The sequence below is a fragment of the Harpia harpyja genome, unplaced genomic scaffold, assembly GCF_026419915.1.
Source record: "Harpia harpyja isolate bHarHar1 unplaced genomic scaffold, bHarHar1 primary haplotype scaffold_79, whole genome shotgun sequence".
NCBI classification, from domain to species: Eukaryota; Metazoa; Chordata; class Aves; order Accipitriformes; family Accipitridae; genus Harpia; species Harpia harpyja.
In genome coordinates this window covers 168,177-183,094 of record NW_026293420.1, presented here as the reverse complement: position 1 = coordinate 183,094, position 14,918 = coordinate 168,177, and the positions used below count along the sequence as shown (strand labels likewise).

General features: G+C 54.6%; 1 protein-coding gene across 1 annotated transcript; it reads right to left on the bottom strand.

Moving 5' to 3' along the window:
* Positions 1 to 199: 199 nt before the first annotated feature.
* LOC128138638 (uncharacterized) lies at positions 200 to 5,256 on the bottom strand. Its single transcript, XM_052779824.1, has 8 exons — positions 5,139 to 5,256; positions 4,742 to 4,903; positions 4,548 to 4,657; positions 4,173 to 4,367; positions 3,828 to 3,945; positions 2,886 to 3,700; positions 2,188 to 2,799; positions 200 to 1,140 (listed from the first exon to the last, which is right to left on the bottom strand). Exons 1-6 carry the CDS (start codon positions 5,239 to 5,241, stop codon positions 3,513 to 3,515), a joined length of 876 nt encoding a protein of 291 aa, XP_052635784.1. The 5' UTR covers positions 5,242 to 5,256; the 3' UTR covers positions 200 to 1,140; positions 2,188 to 2,799; positions 2,886 to 3,512.
* Between the last annotated feature and the right edge of the window lie 9,662 nt (positions 5,257 to 14,918).

Below are 14,918 nucleotides of genomic sequence, written 5' to 3'. Positions count from 1 at the left end.
CACAACCAGGGCAGGAGGGCAGGGACCGGTCACCTCGGAAAGTGCACACGGACGTGGGAGCAGGGTTGGACTATGGTCCAACCTATGCACCTATGGACCTATGGGTGCACCTATGGGTGCAAGGGCAGCACAGGGTGATCCACTGCTGATTCATCCAGCATGCTGACATTTTACTGCTTCCTCATTCTGTAGACAGGTTCCCTTGATTTAAATGCCCTTCATACCCTTGCTGGAGAGGGGAGAGTTAAATGGACCACACAGCTTCCTCGGTGAGGCCTTGTAATTTCCTTGGGACCCCAGCGCAGGGAAGAGCATGTCCAGAGCATCCCTTTTCCAGCCCATGAGATGCTCTGTGTGACAAGGGAAGGTGCCCGTTGGTCCAATGGATGAGGCCCTGCAGGGCTCCCATCAGGGTCCTTTGACCTACCCATCTTCCAGCCGCCACTCCAGGGGCTGGGGGTTTCACGTGGGTCCCCTGACATACTCCCTAGCCCCAGTCAAGGTCTCATGCCTCAGCGTGTGCTTGCAGGGCTTGTTTCCTTCCTGCTGGCAAGGGCTGAATTCCCATTCAATGCTGCTGGGCAACCTGGAGCTTTTTCTAGGGGTCACATTGCTTTGCAGTCATGCGTGTGATTCACGTGCTACATGGGAGATGAGGACACACGCTGACCTAGTTTGGAAACTGGACCCTCCCTCTCCAGGCAACGCCAGCCCCCTGCTTTTTCCTTTGACCTCTCCAGCCTGATGATCTCCACTGTCAACTTCTACCTGTCCTACAGTAAGTGTCTCTATCATCACAGCTATTACTACAGTGACACAGCACTAAAATACCCCCACATTAAAACCACCAACATTCAGATCACAGGTAAAGAAGAAGGAGGACAGAGGAAAAGAAATGTTCTATTTTGAAAGAAATCCCCTTTTTTCCTCCAATAACTCTCAGTGGATGAAAAAAAAGTAAGAAAAAAATTTCAGATCAGCCACAACACTGGGTTTCAACTCTGAGCCTGTAATTTTGTGGCTGTTCTGGAATGTCTTACAGTGAAAGAAGAGTTTGAAATGTCAGTCTTCCAAACTGATTTTTGGCTTATTTTGATGCCATCAAGCCTAGAATCGTTTTGGATGCCTTGATTAATTTTCCTCTAAATTAAAAAAACACAACAAAAGAAGAAAAACGTGACAGAGTCACAAAAGCCTTTGGTGTCACTAAAACCATATCCTCCTCAGCTCGGACAACAAGAGAGAAAAGTTTTGCCCCTTTTACTCGTTATGTCAGCCCTTGAAGAGCTGAGCACTGCACGGTTTCCTCTCTGGTTTGTGCCAGTAGGGAACCAGCAGAGCAGCCGGGAAAGCCAAGGGACCACTAAGGGACCTGGCTGGGATGAGAGGAGGAACCTGCAGTTGAATTCCCAATTGAGCATGGGCTTGCTGTTACAGAGGTAGCAAATCAACGAACGCATCCTCTCCGCTACAGCTGACTTTCATGGTAGGCGACAGACGGTAGCTCCTTCCACTTTTGTTTCTGCACCACCACATCAAACTGCAATCACACAGCTGATGAGGAAACCTAGATGTAGATTAATGTCTCAAATTCCTTATTTGAGAGGGAGGGAGGCCTTCCGAAAGTGTCCGAAAGAGGACCGGTGGAAATTCTCCTTCTTGTTGCCATGTGAGGAGAGGCTGAGAGAGCTGGCGCTCTCCAGCTGGGGGAAGAGAAGACTGGAGGGGAGGGGAGGTGTATTATCAATGTGTATAAAAAGCTTCTGGGAGGGAAGGAAGATGAGGGAGCCAGGCTCTTCTCAGGAGCGTGCAGTGAAAGCACCTGAAGCAACAGGCACAAATTAAAGTACATGATATTCCAGCTGCACATGAGAAAACAACTTTGCTGTCAGAGGGGACAAACGCTGGCACGGGATGCCCAGGGAGGTTGTGGACTCTGCGTCCTTGGAGATACTCAAAACCCAAGGGGACACAGTCCTGGGCAACCTGCTCTAGGTGACCCTGCTTGAACGGGGGGGTTGGACCAGAGGACCTCCACAGGTCCCTCCTAACCTCAGCCATTCTGTGTGATTCTGTGCTTTACTCCTAAAGCCCCTGAACTCAGCCCTGATGCCTGCTGGAAAGGATTCTGGGACAAGGGATGATCCCAAACTCCTCCAATACAATTAATCACAAAACAACCTCTACCTCGGCCAGAAGATCGTGCAGCAGACACAGTCAAAAAAGAGAAAATATCCTTTTATTGTGGACATGAAGTGCGGGAGCCTGGGAGTCACCGTGGTTCAGCCAGTACCAGGAAATTGGCACCTACAACGATAAGAGTCAGAAAGCACTGATAAACCCACAAAGGCAGGAACAGGCATGACTTGGTTCCCATTTCTTTGGGGAACACAGTCGACAAGGAATTGCTTCTAGCCCAGACGAGAGAGCTATTGCTGGCATTGACTACAGGATGGCTCTGGCCCCTTATCCCCCTGGGTAATACCACACAGCAGGGCTTGAAGGGGAGCCCCTGGGGAGCTGCCACGGAGTTAATTTCCAAAGCCTGTGCAGCACCATCCCTCGCCGTCCTTGCCAGCGACTTCGACTGATGTAGAGCAGTGTTCAGGGCTGGGAAAGATGGGCAGCAGAGCCTGGTACATAACTGGGCTTCTTCACCTTCTGGCCCCTCCTGCTTGCTTTCAGTCCCCATCTTTTTCTCTCTTCCTTCTTTTCTTTTCTTGTTGGCATTTCCTCTCCTCTGCCCAGGACTCTTTTCTCTTTCTTCAGTTTTCATTTTCCTGGGGGGAGCCTGCAAACCTTTCCATCCCGCAGTGTAATTAGATAGGTGAAGCCAGGATCAACTGGAATCAGTTCTTGATTTAAACAAAGCTGACTCATTTTACCTGCTTTCCTCTGAAGGGCTCTTGAGTTCTTCTGCGCATCCCAGGGAGTCTACTGTGGTCTCTGGGGTGGCTGGAGGCAAAACAAGAGGTGCCTAAACCAGAAATGTCAGCATTAGCAGGTGGCAAGGGATGCCCTGGAGCAGTAAGCGACTGTTTGGCAAATTGCTACCATAGCTCTACAGAGAAGATCCCTTTGGCCAGTTTGCATTAGCCCTGTCTTCCAAGGGCTTCCCTTTGGAACACAATGTTCACACAGGTGTGTGATGCTTGTGGGGGCCATTCAGCAGGGAGCCTGTGGTCCCCCCCAGGCAAGAAAAGCCTTGCCCACTTCATTCTGCCGGGCTTTCTTCTGCCCTCCCGAGACAGAGCTCTGGGGATATCCCTTTGGTGCAATACCACCTTCTGCGGTGGGAGGCTTTGCTTTTGAAATCTCTCTTTCTGGAGGTACTTTATAGATATTTCCCCTGGTTAAGCACATGCCTAACATTTGAGAAACAACCCTACCAGTTAAACTTACAATGTATCATGCCAGTGGGGAAAAAAAAAACAAAACCCACAGAAAGCCACAAGAGATGGAATGCCAGGAAGAGGCACAGCAGCTACTTGGACTCATCAAGAACTCCCCTCCTACATGAGACACGTTGTCCCAGCATTTGTGGAGCTGCCATACTCTGCTGTTTCCGATCCCATCACTGTGTGTGCCCCTGCTGCTTTCTGGAGGATGAGCAGAGAGGGTGGTGCGTCCAGGAAGGCTTTTGCCTGGTGCTCCACGTCTGCTTCTCCTGCAGGGCCACATTGCTCTTCCAAAGGCAGCTCTGGAAAGCAAAAGCATGTGCAGCAAAGTGACTTGTTGGAAGTGGACAACAGCTAAAGCAAAACCCACCTGAAGCCCTACACCGGCTGTCTGCTCAGGCTGTGACAACCTTCAGTCCCTCCTCATACCTGTGGATCTGTCCATGGGCGCTGGCAGCTCCTCGACTGGTGGACTGGAAAGGCCAGCCATCTCCTCCCCAAAGATTTTCCTGCAGTTTTCAATCAGGAACTCCTCCAGCATGTTCACCTGTACACAGGAAAGCCTTGCTTTCAGCGCAAGTGCCTGAAAACGTGTGAAGCAGCCTTTCCCGATCCTGACACTTGCCTCTGTGCAGAAGGCTGTCACCGCGGGACTGCTCTTCCAGGCAGCCACCCCACCAGCATTTGCTCAGGAGAGGAGGCAGCCAGGGACCTCTGAACGGCCAAGCTCTGGTGAGCCGGGAAGGCTGCAGCTGGACGGGAAATACAGCGTACCTTGTCAGGCACCTCCAGCAGCAGCTCCAGCGGGAGCAGGTCCTCGTTGGCTGGGCTCAGCAGGTTTGGCCCAACGCGATGGCCATATTGCTGCAGCTCATCCTGCTGGTGCACGCATTGTGGCCGATATGCTGGAGCAGGGACAGCAGCTGCTTGAGGAGGAGGAGGTTTGCTGCAGGCAACTTGTCGGCCACCCTGAGGGAACAGGAGCACAACGTCAATAAAGCAGATGTTGCCTGCAGATGTTGCCCACAGCTGTTCCCCAGGCTTGCACAAGGCAGGTGGGAGCCAGTGGCTGTGTTGCGCAGCTTTGCAGGTGCTCTCAGCCAGTGGTCAGAGCTCCTGCTAAACAGGCAGGCTGCTGGCCACACTTACGCTTCCAACTCTTCCACCTTCTCCTGCTTGGTTGTCCTTTCCACTGCTGTCATCCACTCTGCATAGAGGTTGGTCACAAGCAGTTTGCCAGGGATGCTTCGGAGGAAGTCCTGCAATGCCAAGGGCTCCAGGTGAGCCTCTGAACACTCCAGGCCAGGCAGGAGCTCTTCCAGCTGCAGGCCAGAAGTGCTCACCTTCAAGATGACGGCCAGCAGGAGCACAAGCTGGCTTCCCAGGTCGACGTCCACACTGCCGTCCAGGGCCTCCCTCAGCTCCCGAAGCACCGTCCCGCTGGCAGCCCTCCGGAATATGCCCTCTGTCAATGGCCCTTCCTGGTGCAGGACAGCCAGCAGCTCCTGCAGGAGAGGCAGGACGACAGTCACTTGGCTGGGGAGCTGCCTTGCAACAGCAGTGGCCAGAGCACTGCCCCAGACCTGGCTCCTTGCCTCCCCAAGGGGGCTGGCACCAAAAGGGTGTGCTGGGGGTGAAGAGCCAAATCCCCTATCCCCAGAGCCCCATGGTTCCTCTCCTGGGGATACCGCCTCTCCAAGAAGGCACAGGGCTGGGGACCCCCTGTCCAGGCTGGCTTACCTGGATGGGCTGGGGCAGCGTGCTGTCCCCCCCACAGAGAGGCAGCCCCCTTCTCCTCCTCCTGCTCCCTCCAGCTGCAAAGGAAAACAGAGCAAGAGCCCATCAATGGAGACTGCCAGGCCAGCACTCTTGGAGCCTGCCCTGCCCACCGCATGGTAGAGCGGTGCGGCAGGATGGGCAGGGAGCGGGCAGCTGGAACCGCAGCTCCAGCTCTGGGGCTCCATCTCGGAGGCTCCTGAGAGCTGGTGTGCCACCGGGACAACCTGTCCCAGCCCTCACCCTGCCCTCCTCCAAGCTGTGGGCAGCAGCAGAGACTCCATGTCCTTGGAGAACCATGTTCAGTAGCCACTGCCAAGAGGGTGTCCTTCCTCGTCCAGGTGACATCCTCCCTTGGGGTGCCAAACCTGCAAGGTGACACTCAGGGGACAAGTGAGCTCTTCTCCTGCTGACTCCAGCTGACAAGCAAAGACCCATCTGCCCAGCTCTGAGGATGGAGCAGAGGCAGGCAGCCCCTCGACTGCTTGGCAATGTCCCCTATGCCCCTGCATGCAAGGGAGGGACTTCAGGTGGGAACGAAGGGACCCCGCGGGCTCAGCTCTCTCCTGCTGCAGAGCGATGGGAACAGACTTGCTCAGGTGAAAGGCAGCCACAGCAGCATCCCATGTTCTGCAGAAGTGCTGGTTGCAGGAGGAAAGGCGGCCCTCCCTGCCTGTCTTTTCCAAACTCACCTGCCAAGTAGCAACATCCCCCTCCATTACCAGAAGGGACCAGCGGAGGCCCTTGCTTGGGATCAGCCTGCAAGAACCAGACCGTGTTTAGAGAGCAGCCCCGCAGCAGAAAGGGCCACCGGCGAGCTGCCACCTGGCACCAGCAGCCTGAGCGCGGCAGAGCTGGGACCCTCTGCCCTCCCGGGCTCTCTGCCCCACACGGCAGGTTTCCTCCCAGCGCCGCCAGCGAGGACGTGCTGGTGTTCCTCGTGGCTCCCCAACCCTCTCAGCTCCCTGCAGGTCACCACACTTGCCAGACATCCCTGGCACAGCGAGAAGCAGGTGAAAGGCAGCCATTCTCACCTTTGCCTGGCTCTCAATCAGGGTCTCCAGGCTTCTGGCCCTTAATGTCCTCCACTGGGCAAGAGAGAAGGAGAGGAAGAAGGTGAGAAGTGATGCCTCTGCTGCTTGGCTGGAGGACCAGTGCTTGGGGGACAGAGCCCAGATGAGAGTGACATTCACGGCATGGTGGCGGCTCAGCTTCTGCTGCAGGTATGTGATGGAGGGCAGTCGCATCACCGGGACTCTCTTCACTCCTTCTGCTTGCCTGTGCACCGGGAAGGGACAGAAAAAGAGTGAGCCCCAAGACACCACTTCTCCTTCCAGCAAAAGGGATCCCGAGCCACCCCCGGGTACCGGCCTGGAACCAAGCAGAGAGCAGAGCTCCCTGCAGAGCTCCTGCCTGCCGGGCACTCAGCTCTGCTTCCCCACCGGCCACTCCCTGATGCAAACAGAGGCAGAAGAGCCTTTCCATCCCCACTCATCCCTTGTCTGCCCGAGAGCTGCCCACAGCCGTGGGAGCACCTCTCCCCAGCTGGAGAGCTGTGTTGCCCCCGTCTGGCTGCGCCTGGAGCATCCCCCCCAGCTTACCCCAGCAGTGTGCCCACCCACAGCTCCTTCAGTGCCTGGGAGCTGCAGAAAGAGAGGAGAACCAGCGTCAGGCCCCGCTGCCCCCCAGCCCGTGGGCAGAGGCGGGCGCCTGCGCAGCCCTGCCCCGTGGGGAAGGACACAGGGGCAGGACGAAGCCCCGCGGGGCAGGACAGAGACGCTGCCCAAGCCCTGGCTCCCCGTGTCCTGCCAGAGCAGCTGCTTTTGCCCTTCTCTTCTGGGGACCCAAAGGGCACCAGGGGATGCAGGACCTGGCAATGCCCCCATCCCTCCCTGCCGGCATGCTTCCCGCTCCCTGCACGCAGGGCAGAGGCCGTTCACAGGATGGCGTGGGCATGGTTGGAAACCTCTCCTGCCCGGCCACGGGACGTGGCACCACGACTCACCCAAAAGCGGCAACGCAGGAGCCGGTGGGCCAGATGAGGATGATGGAGGTCCTGTCCTCATCGCTGCCTTCCTCCTCCTCTTTTTCCTCCCCCGCTGCCTCCTTTCCGCCGCTCAGCACCCACAGCTGGTCCAGGGCCAGGCGGAGCTGTGGGCGCAGGGTGGTGCCACGTCTGCAGAGAGGAGAGGCAGGCCACCGGTGAGCTGGAGGTGGCCTCCTGGGGGTCCCCCCGGGCAGAGCCCCGTCCCCCACCTGCCCTTGGGACGGACATTGATGGGTGCATCCAGCACCAAGGTCCTCGGGCCGGGGGCTGGTGCCGGGGTGTCCCTGCCCTGGTGCCAGGGCCAGGGATGGGGGAAAGGCAGCTGGGCTCTGAGGGTCTTACAGCAACTTGGCGATCACCACTTCCTCCTGGAGGAGGAGAAGGCATCTCTCGCTCCTCTTGCGGCCCTGGGTCAGCTGCACGTCAGCGCCCAGCACCGGCTCGGCATCGGTGAGACCCTCCCTACAGAGACGTAAGAAGTGGGATGCAGAGATGTTGCCGGGGTCCCAGTGCCTTGGAGCACCCGCTGGCGGCCCGAAGGCGCGGGAAGGATTCTTGCCCCCAAGGTCCATCAGGCCGCGGGCATTTGGCCACTCTCGGAAGCCCCTGAGATGGCTCCAGGTTGAGGGAGAACAGGGCTCGGGCATCTTCTGGGAGGCGTGACCAGCCTGTGGGACCAGGAGGCATGTCTTGTTCTCGTGCTCAGGGAATAGCCGATCGCCAGCTCTGGGATCAGGAAGGAATTTTCCCCTGGGGCAGATTGGCACCACCTTCACTGTAAAAAATGTCTGCCTTAGAGCTAGCCTAAATCTACCCTCTTTTAGTGTAAAACCATTCCCTCTTGTCCTATCGCTACAGGTGCTGCTGCAAAGTCTGTCCCCATCTTTCAAATAAGCCCCCTTCAAAGTACTGAAGGGCTGCAGTAAGGTCTCCCTGGAGCCTTCTGTTCTCCAGGATAAACAACCCCAGCTCTCTCAGCCTTTCCTCACAGGAGAGGTGCTCCTCCCTCTGATCATTTTTGTGGCCCTCCTCTGGACCCACTCCACCAGGACCATGTCTTTCTTTTGCTGGGGACTCCGAAGCTGGATGCAGTATGCCAGGTGGGGGTCTCACCAGAGCAGAGTAGAGGGGCTGGATCCCCTCCCTCGACCTGCCAGCCATGCTTCTTTTGATGTGGCCCAGGATACGGTTGGTGTTCTGGATTGCAAGGGCACATTGTCAGCTCATGTCCAGCTCTTCATCCACCAAGTCGTGCATGGGGCTGCACTCAATCACTTCAAACCCCAGCCTGTACTGATACCAGAGACTGCACCAAACTGGGTGCAGTACCATGCCCCTGGCCTTGTTGAACTTGATAAGATACACATAGGCCCACTTCTGCACCCTGTCTGGAGAGGTGGGTGGATCCTGGAGGGCAGAGCTTCCTCAAAAGGACAAAAATCATGTTGGGTAGCTGCCTTGGAGGAGTCTGGCTGTGACCCGAGATCTTTGGTACTTAAAGCAGATGCCAAAAGACTCTGAGAGATACCTGGGAGGAGTCTTGGGTCGATCCCGGAGAAGAGAGCTTCCTCCAAAGGACAAAAAACATCTTGGGTAGCTGCCTTGGAAAAGTCTGGGCCTGACACCTGGGATCTCAGGACCTTAAAAGAGATGTCAAAAGACTCTGGGAGTTACTGGGAGGAGTCACAGGGGGATCCTGGATGGGACAGCTTCCTCCAAAAAAGAAAAAAACCTCAAGGGTGGCTTCCTTGGAGGAGTCTAGGACTGAGACCTGAGATCTTAGGTACATAAAGCAGAGGTCAAAAAACTCTGGGAAGTACCTGGGAAGAGTCTTGGGTCAATCCCAGAGAAAAGAGCTTCCTGCAAAGGAGAAAAATCATCTTGCATAGCCTCCTTCGAGGAGTCTGGGATCGGAGGTCCCTGTAAGAAAAGGCCAAAAGCCTCTGGGAGTTACTGGCAGGAGTCACAGGTGGATCATGTAGGGAAGAGCTTCCTCCAAAAAAGGAAAAAACTCAAGGGTAGCTTCCTTGGAGGAGTCTGGGACTGAGACCTGAGATCTTAGGTATGTAAAGCAGATGTCAAAAGACACTGGGAGATGCCTGGGAGGAGTCTCGGGTGGATCCTGGAGGAAAGAGCTTCCTGCAAAGGAGAAAAATCATCTTGCGTAGCTTCCTTGGAGTCTGGGGCTGCTACCCGGGATCTCAGGTCCCTAAAAGGGAGGTCAAATGCCTCTGGGAGTTACTGGGAGGAGTTACAGGCGGATCCCGTAGGGGAGAGCTTCCTCCCCAAAGGAAAAAACCTGAAGGGTAACTTCCTTGGAGGAGTCTGGGGCTGCTACCTGGAATCTGAGGTCCCTATAAGGAAAGGCCAAAAGCCTCTGGGAGTTACTGGGAGGAGTCACAGGGGGATCCTGGAGGGCAGGATCTTCCTCCAAAAATTTAAAAATCTAAAGGGTAGGTTCCTTGGAGGAGTCTGGGGCTGCTACCTGAGATCTTAGGTACGTAAAGCAGAGGTCAAAAGACTCCGGGAGACACCTGGGAAGAGTCTTGGGTCGATCCTGGAGAGGACAGCTTCCTCCAAAAAAGAAAAAACCTCAACGGTAGCTTCCTTGGAGGAGTCTGAGGCTGAGACCTGAGATCTTAGGTATGTAAAGCAGAGGTTAAAAGACTCTGGGAGATGCCTGGGAGGAGTCTTGGGTCAATCCCGGAGGAGAAAGCTTCCTGCAAATGAGAAAAACCATCTTGGGTAGATTCCTTGGAAGAGTCTGGGGCTGCTACATGGGACTGGAGGTCCCTATAAGAAAAGGCCAAAAGACTCTGGGAGTTACTGGCAGGAACCTTGGGTCTATCCTGGATAGGAGAGGTTCCTCCAAAAAAACCCCCAAAAACCTCAAGGGTAGCTTCCTTGGAGACGTCTGGGGCTGCTACCCGGGATCTCAGGTCCCTAAAAGGGAGGTCAAATGCCTCTGGGAGTTACTGGGAGGAGTTACAGGCGGATCCCGTAGGGGAGAGCTTCCTCCCCAAAGGAAAAAACCTGAAGGGTAGCTTCCTTGGAGGAGTCTGGGGCTGCTACCTGGAATCTCAGGTCCCTACAAGAAAAGGCCAAAAGACTCTGGGAGATGCCTGGAAGGAGTCACAGGGGGATCCTGGAGGGGAGAGCTTCCGCAAAAATAGAAAAATCATCTTGGGTAGCTGTCTTGGAGGAGTCTGGGGCTGCTACATGGGATCTGAGGTCCCTATAAGAAAGGGTCAAAAGACTCTGGGAGTTACTGGGATTAGTCACAGGGGAATGCTGGAGGGGAGACCATCCTCCAAAAAAGAAAAAACCTCACGGGTACCTTCCTCGGAGGAGTCTGGGGCTGCTACCTGAGATCTTACGTTCGTAAACTAGAGGTCAAAACACTCTGGGAGACGCCTGGGAGGAAACCTGGATCGATCCCGGAGGAGAGAGCTTCCTGCAAAAGAGAAAAATCATCTTGGGTGGCTTCCCTGGAGGAGTCTGGGGCTGCTACCTGAGATGTTAGGTACGGAAAGCAGAGGCCAAAAGACTCTGGGAGATGCCTGGGAAGAGTCTCAGGTGGCTGTCGGAGTAGAGATTTCTCTAAAGGAAAAAAAAATGTCTCGAGCTACTTACTTGGAGGAGTCTGGGGCAGGTAGCTGGGATCTCCGGTCCTGAACGCAGAGGTCAAAACACTCTGGGAGACACCTGGGAGGAGCCTTGGGTCAATCCCGGAGGAGAGAGCTTCCTGCAAAGGAGAAAAATCGTCTTGGGTAGCGGCCTTGACGAAATCTGGGGCTGGGCATCCCCTGGGAGGCATGACCAGCCTGTGGGACCCGGAGGCAGGTCTTGCTCACGTGCTCAGGGAATAGCCGATCGCCAGCTCTGGGGTCAGGAAGGAATTTTCCCCCGGGGCAGATTGGCACTGGGCCCCGGGGGTTTTTTGCCTTCCTCTGCAGCACTGAGCAGGACCACTTGTCAGGGCTCCTCCGGTCCGTTGTGGCTAGGTTACTGCCTGCTGCTCGTGCACCACGAAGACGGCCTCTCGTGCCCTGCAGCTGGGGGGAGGAAGGCTTTTTTTCCCCCACAGTGGGCTAGCAAGTGTCCCCGGGGGTTTTTTGCCTTCCTCTGCAGCACCGAGCACGGCCCCTTGTCAGGGCTCCTTTGGGCCGTTCTGGCTAGGTGCCCGCTGCTCGTGGTCCACGAAGGTGGCCCTCGTGCCCCGCATCCGGGGGGAGGAAGCTTTCTGGCTCCCACGGTGGGCTCCAAGGGATGCTCCCGCGGGGTTGCTTCTTGTCCTCTGTAGCACTGAGCACAGCCCCTTGTCAGGGCTCCTCTGGGCCCTTTCGCCTAGGTCCTTGCCTGCTGCTCTTGCACCCCCGAGGCACCGCTCGTGCCCTGGCTCTCTCGGGCTCTCTTGCCCAGCGCAAGTCTGGAGCGGGAGCGAGCTCTGCTCTTCCCTTAGCTCCACTTCCCCAGGGGTTCTGGCTTGGGCAAAACAGCCTGTGCTTGGAAGGGCTCCAGGCTTGCTGCCCCATCAGGAGCTGCCACTTTTCACCTCTCCCTGCATGCAAATCAAGCGCAGGGCCGGCACGAGAGCGCCTTTCATGCATCGTTGGCCAAGAAGCACAGCGGCGGAGCAAGTAGCCGAATGCAAAAATACGCTTTTCACCTCTACCTGTCATACTTTGGAAAATACCCCACGGTACCACACACCTCCTCCTCCTGCTCCTCCTGCTCCTCCTGCTCCTCCTCCTCCTTCTTCTTCTTCTTCTTCTTCTTCTTTGGCGTGTGGTCGGTCCTGATCCTCATTCTTCACGGTCTCACTCTTCAGGATACAGGGACTGCTTGGCCTGTATTCCTGCTGCTACTTTCTGTAGCTCTCTGACTTGCCTTTGCCAGGCTGCAAAGAATGTCTTCTCAAGCTCAAATGAAGAATGCATCAGCCTGCTCTTGGCTACACGGGCACACCGTGTTAATGCTTGTGAGCATCGGCTCTGAAGCAGACTCAGAAAAATAAAAGTAATACCCTGTTTCCACTTGTAACCTTTGTGTCATGTGTCCTTCAAAGTGTTCTGGGAGCTGAAAAGCCCCTGGCGTTTCAGGCAAATAACACTCTCATCGGTATTTGACTCATGGTGAGCACAGGGAACAGAGTAGAATGGAATAGAACAGAACAGAGCAGAATAGAATAGAATAGTTCAGCTGGAAGGAACCTACAACGATCACCTAGTCCAACTACCGCACCATTTCAGGGCTGACCAAAAGTTCCAAGCATGGTATTAAGGGCATTGCCCAAATGCCTCTTCAACACTGACAGGCATGGGGCATCCACCACCTCTCCAGGAAGCCTGTTTCAGGGTGTGACCACCCTCTTGGCAAAGAAATGTCTCCTCACGTCAAGTCCAAACCTCCCCTGACAGTGCAGCAGCAAATGTCCCTTGGTGCGCTGGTAAGGAATGGTGAGGAAACCATGCGTGCTCTCTGCATCTCTGCAGAGTTCCTGCAGAGGGAACCAAACCCCCGTCTTTCACCTCTGGCATCACCACAACCAAAGGAATGTCTGTGGCATAAATGCCCTTATTTACATAGTCTGAAGGTACAGATCAATTTTGGCACCAACGCACAAAATGGCAAGGAGAGTACCTCTCTCAATCTCTCAGTACTCATACTAAATCCTAAAGGAAAAGGAGACTTGCCAGGGTTTGAGGTAAGATCCGAACATCTTCCCACAAACCGAGGTAGGCAAAGAACTCTCGGAAAGCTTCAAGTCACAAAGGAGCTCTGAAGCTTTTACCCCGTGGCTGAAGCGCGTTTTGTATCCCGTATAAACACGGCCAACGGGGGCGTTTAATAGAGAGGCTGCGCAGCTTGGTTTCAAGCTTGCTTTCAGCAGGACAAGGGGATGTGACGGCGACAGCAGCAATGGGCTATTTTGACAGTTTGGAAGAGCTGCCGTTTGCCTGGCTGGGCTTTGGTCACGGATCCAAATGGTCCAGGTCTGAACACCACCAACCTTTCCTTCCACCACACCGGGCTCACCGCCGCGCACTTGTTTCTCAAAGCCTGGCTTACTTCCGCGGCGGGCTGTTGGCACCCACCATCCCAGCCTAGGGCTCTGGCTACACTTTGGCTTGCCTCCAGGCTGCAGCTGCCAAAATCACCCCCCCTTTCTCCCCAGGAAAAGGGCTTGTGTCCAGCCACATCAAGTCCCCGCTCCTCCTGGCTGCGGGGCCGCATAGGCTTTAGCTCTGGCGCAGAGAGGGGACGGCTAATAGGGGCGGTCTCTGCGCTGCACGCTTGGTTTCTGCCATGGCCCGAGAGAAGAGGAACAGCACCAGGCTTGGCCTTGGGAGCCGAGTGGCAGAGCAGGCGTCAGGGACACCCAGCAGCTGGGCCCAGGGCATGGCCACCAAGGGCAGGGAGAGACCCCCGGGCCTCCTGGGCACAGCCACAGCCTGTGGAATGATTGCTGGAGGTGACTTGTCGGCATGACACACGCCCCCCGCCACCCCTCACGGGAAGGTGAACCTCCAGGGTGCAACGCAGTGGACACGGAAAGGATCGGTTCCACGGTAGCTCCCTAAGCAGCATAGCCTAAGCAAATCAACTGACATAGTTTCATCTTCTCTACCTTTCAGAAAATATATTTTACCATCTCAAAGAGGAAATGAGTTAAGAGAAGAGCCTGCACTACTTTCAAACATCTGCACATTGCTGTGAAACTGTGCAAAAGTATAGCACTGAATACATAGTCTTTATCCATATTATTATTATCGACATATGGTGAAGAGGCAAGCAAATTCAGCTTTCGCTTCCAGTGTTACCAGTGCGACTATAAACTCAGAGAACCCCCTGGTAGTTCTGCAGTATCTTCTTCTCCTTTAGTCCCAACGATGCAAACCCAGTTTTGTCTTCAGGAAGAAGTTCATGAAGATCCAAAGTCAATTCACTCAAACAGTAATTGTCCTGAGTGATTCATTAAATAACTTGACTCAAGAAAAATTATCCAGGTCTTTATAACATAGGTAACCTAAAACTGTACCCAAGAAAAGAAGAAATAATGCAATCTGAGGAAAAAGGAAGGAGGTTATATCTTTATAATCTATCAGCTATATCAAGCTGATAGAGGCAGGCACGCCCTTGAGTTAATCTCCTCCCGAGAGTCACAGTTGCACCGGGCTAAGTATTCACAAGCACAGTCATAGCAGAACATTTTCCAATAAAGATTACTTGCTGTTGACACGGAAGTCACGGACACTGCGCACAATCAATATGATCAAGCAGATGCCACTTTATTGCCAAGATAGCTCGGTTTATATGTTCGTTCTAGTTACTGTTCACGCATAAGCAAATTAGAGATTGGTTAGCATGAGCTGTCCACGCGCCTAGTTACACCTAATGATTGCTTATATCAACACTGTACACGCGCATAAACATAAGGCATAATTGGTTGTATTAACTAAAACATGCGAAACTTGTCTCAGTCTAATTGGTCAAGATAAGCTGCCGAATTGAGGTTCTTTGTGCCAAGTTCCCTTTATCGTGGAATGCGCACCTGTGTTCTTCTAACTGGCATCTTTCTTTTTTTGTCTTCTGGTTTATTCTGTTCAAGGCCTTCTAAAGGTGTCTGGAATGCTCTTACTACCGTTAGCTAAATATGTGTCCACAAGCAAAGCGTCCTTGAAGCCTGCTGCCTA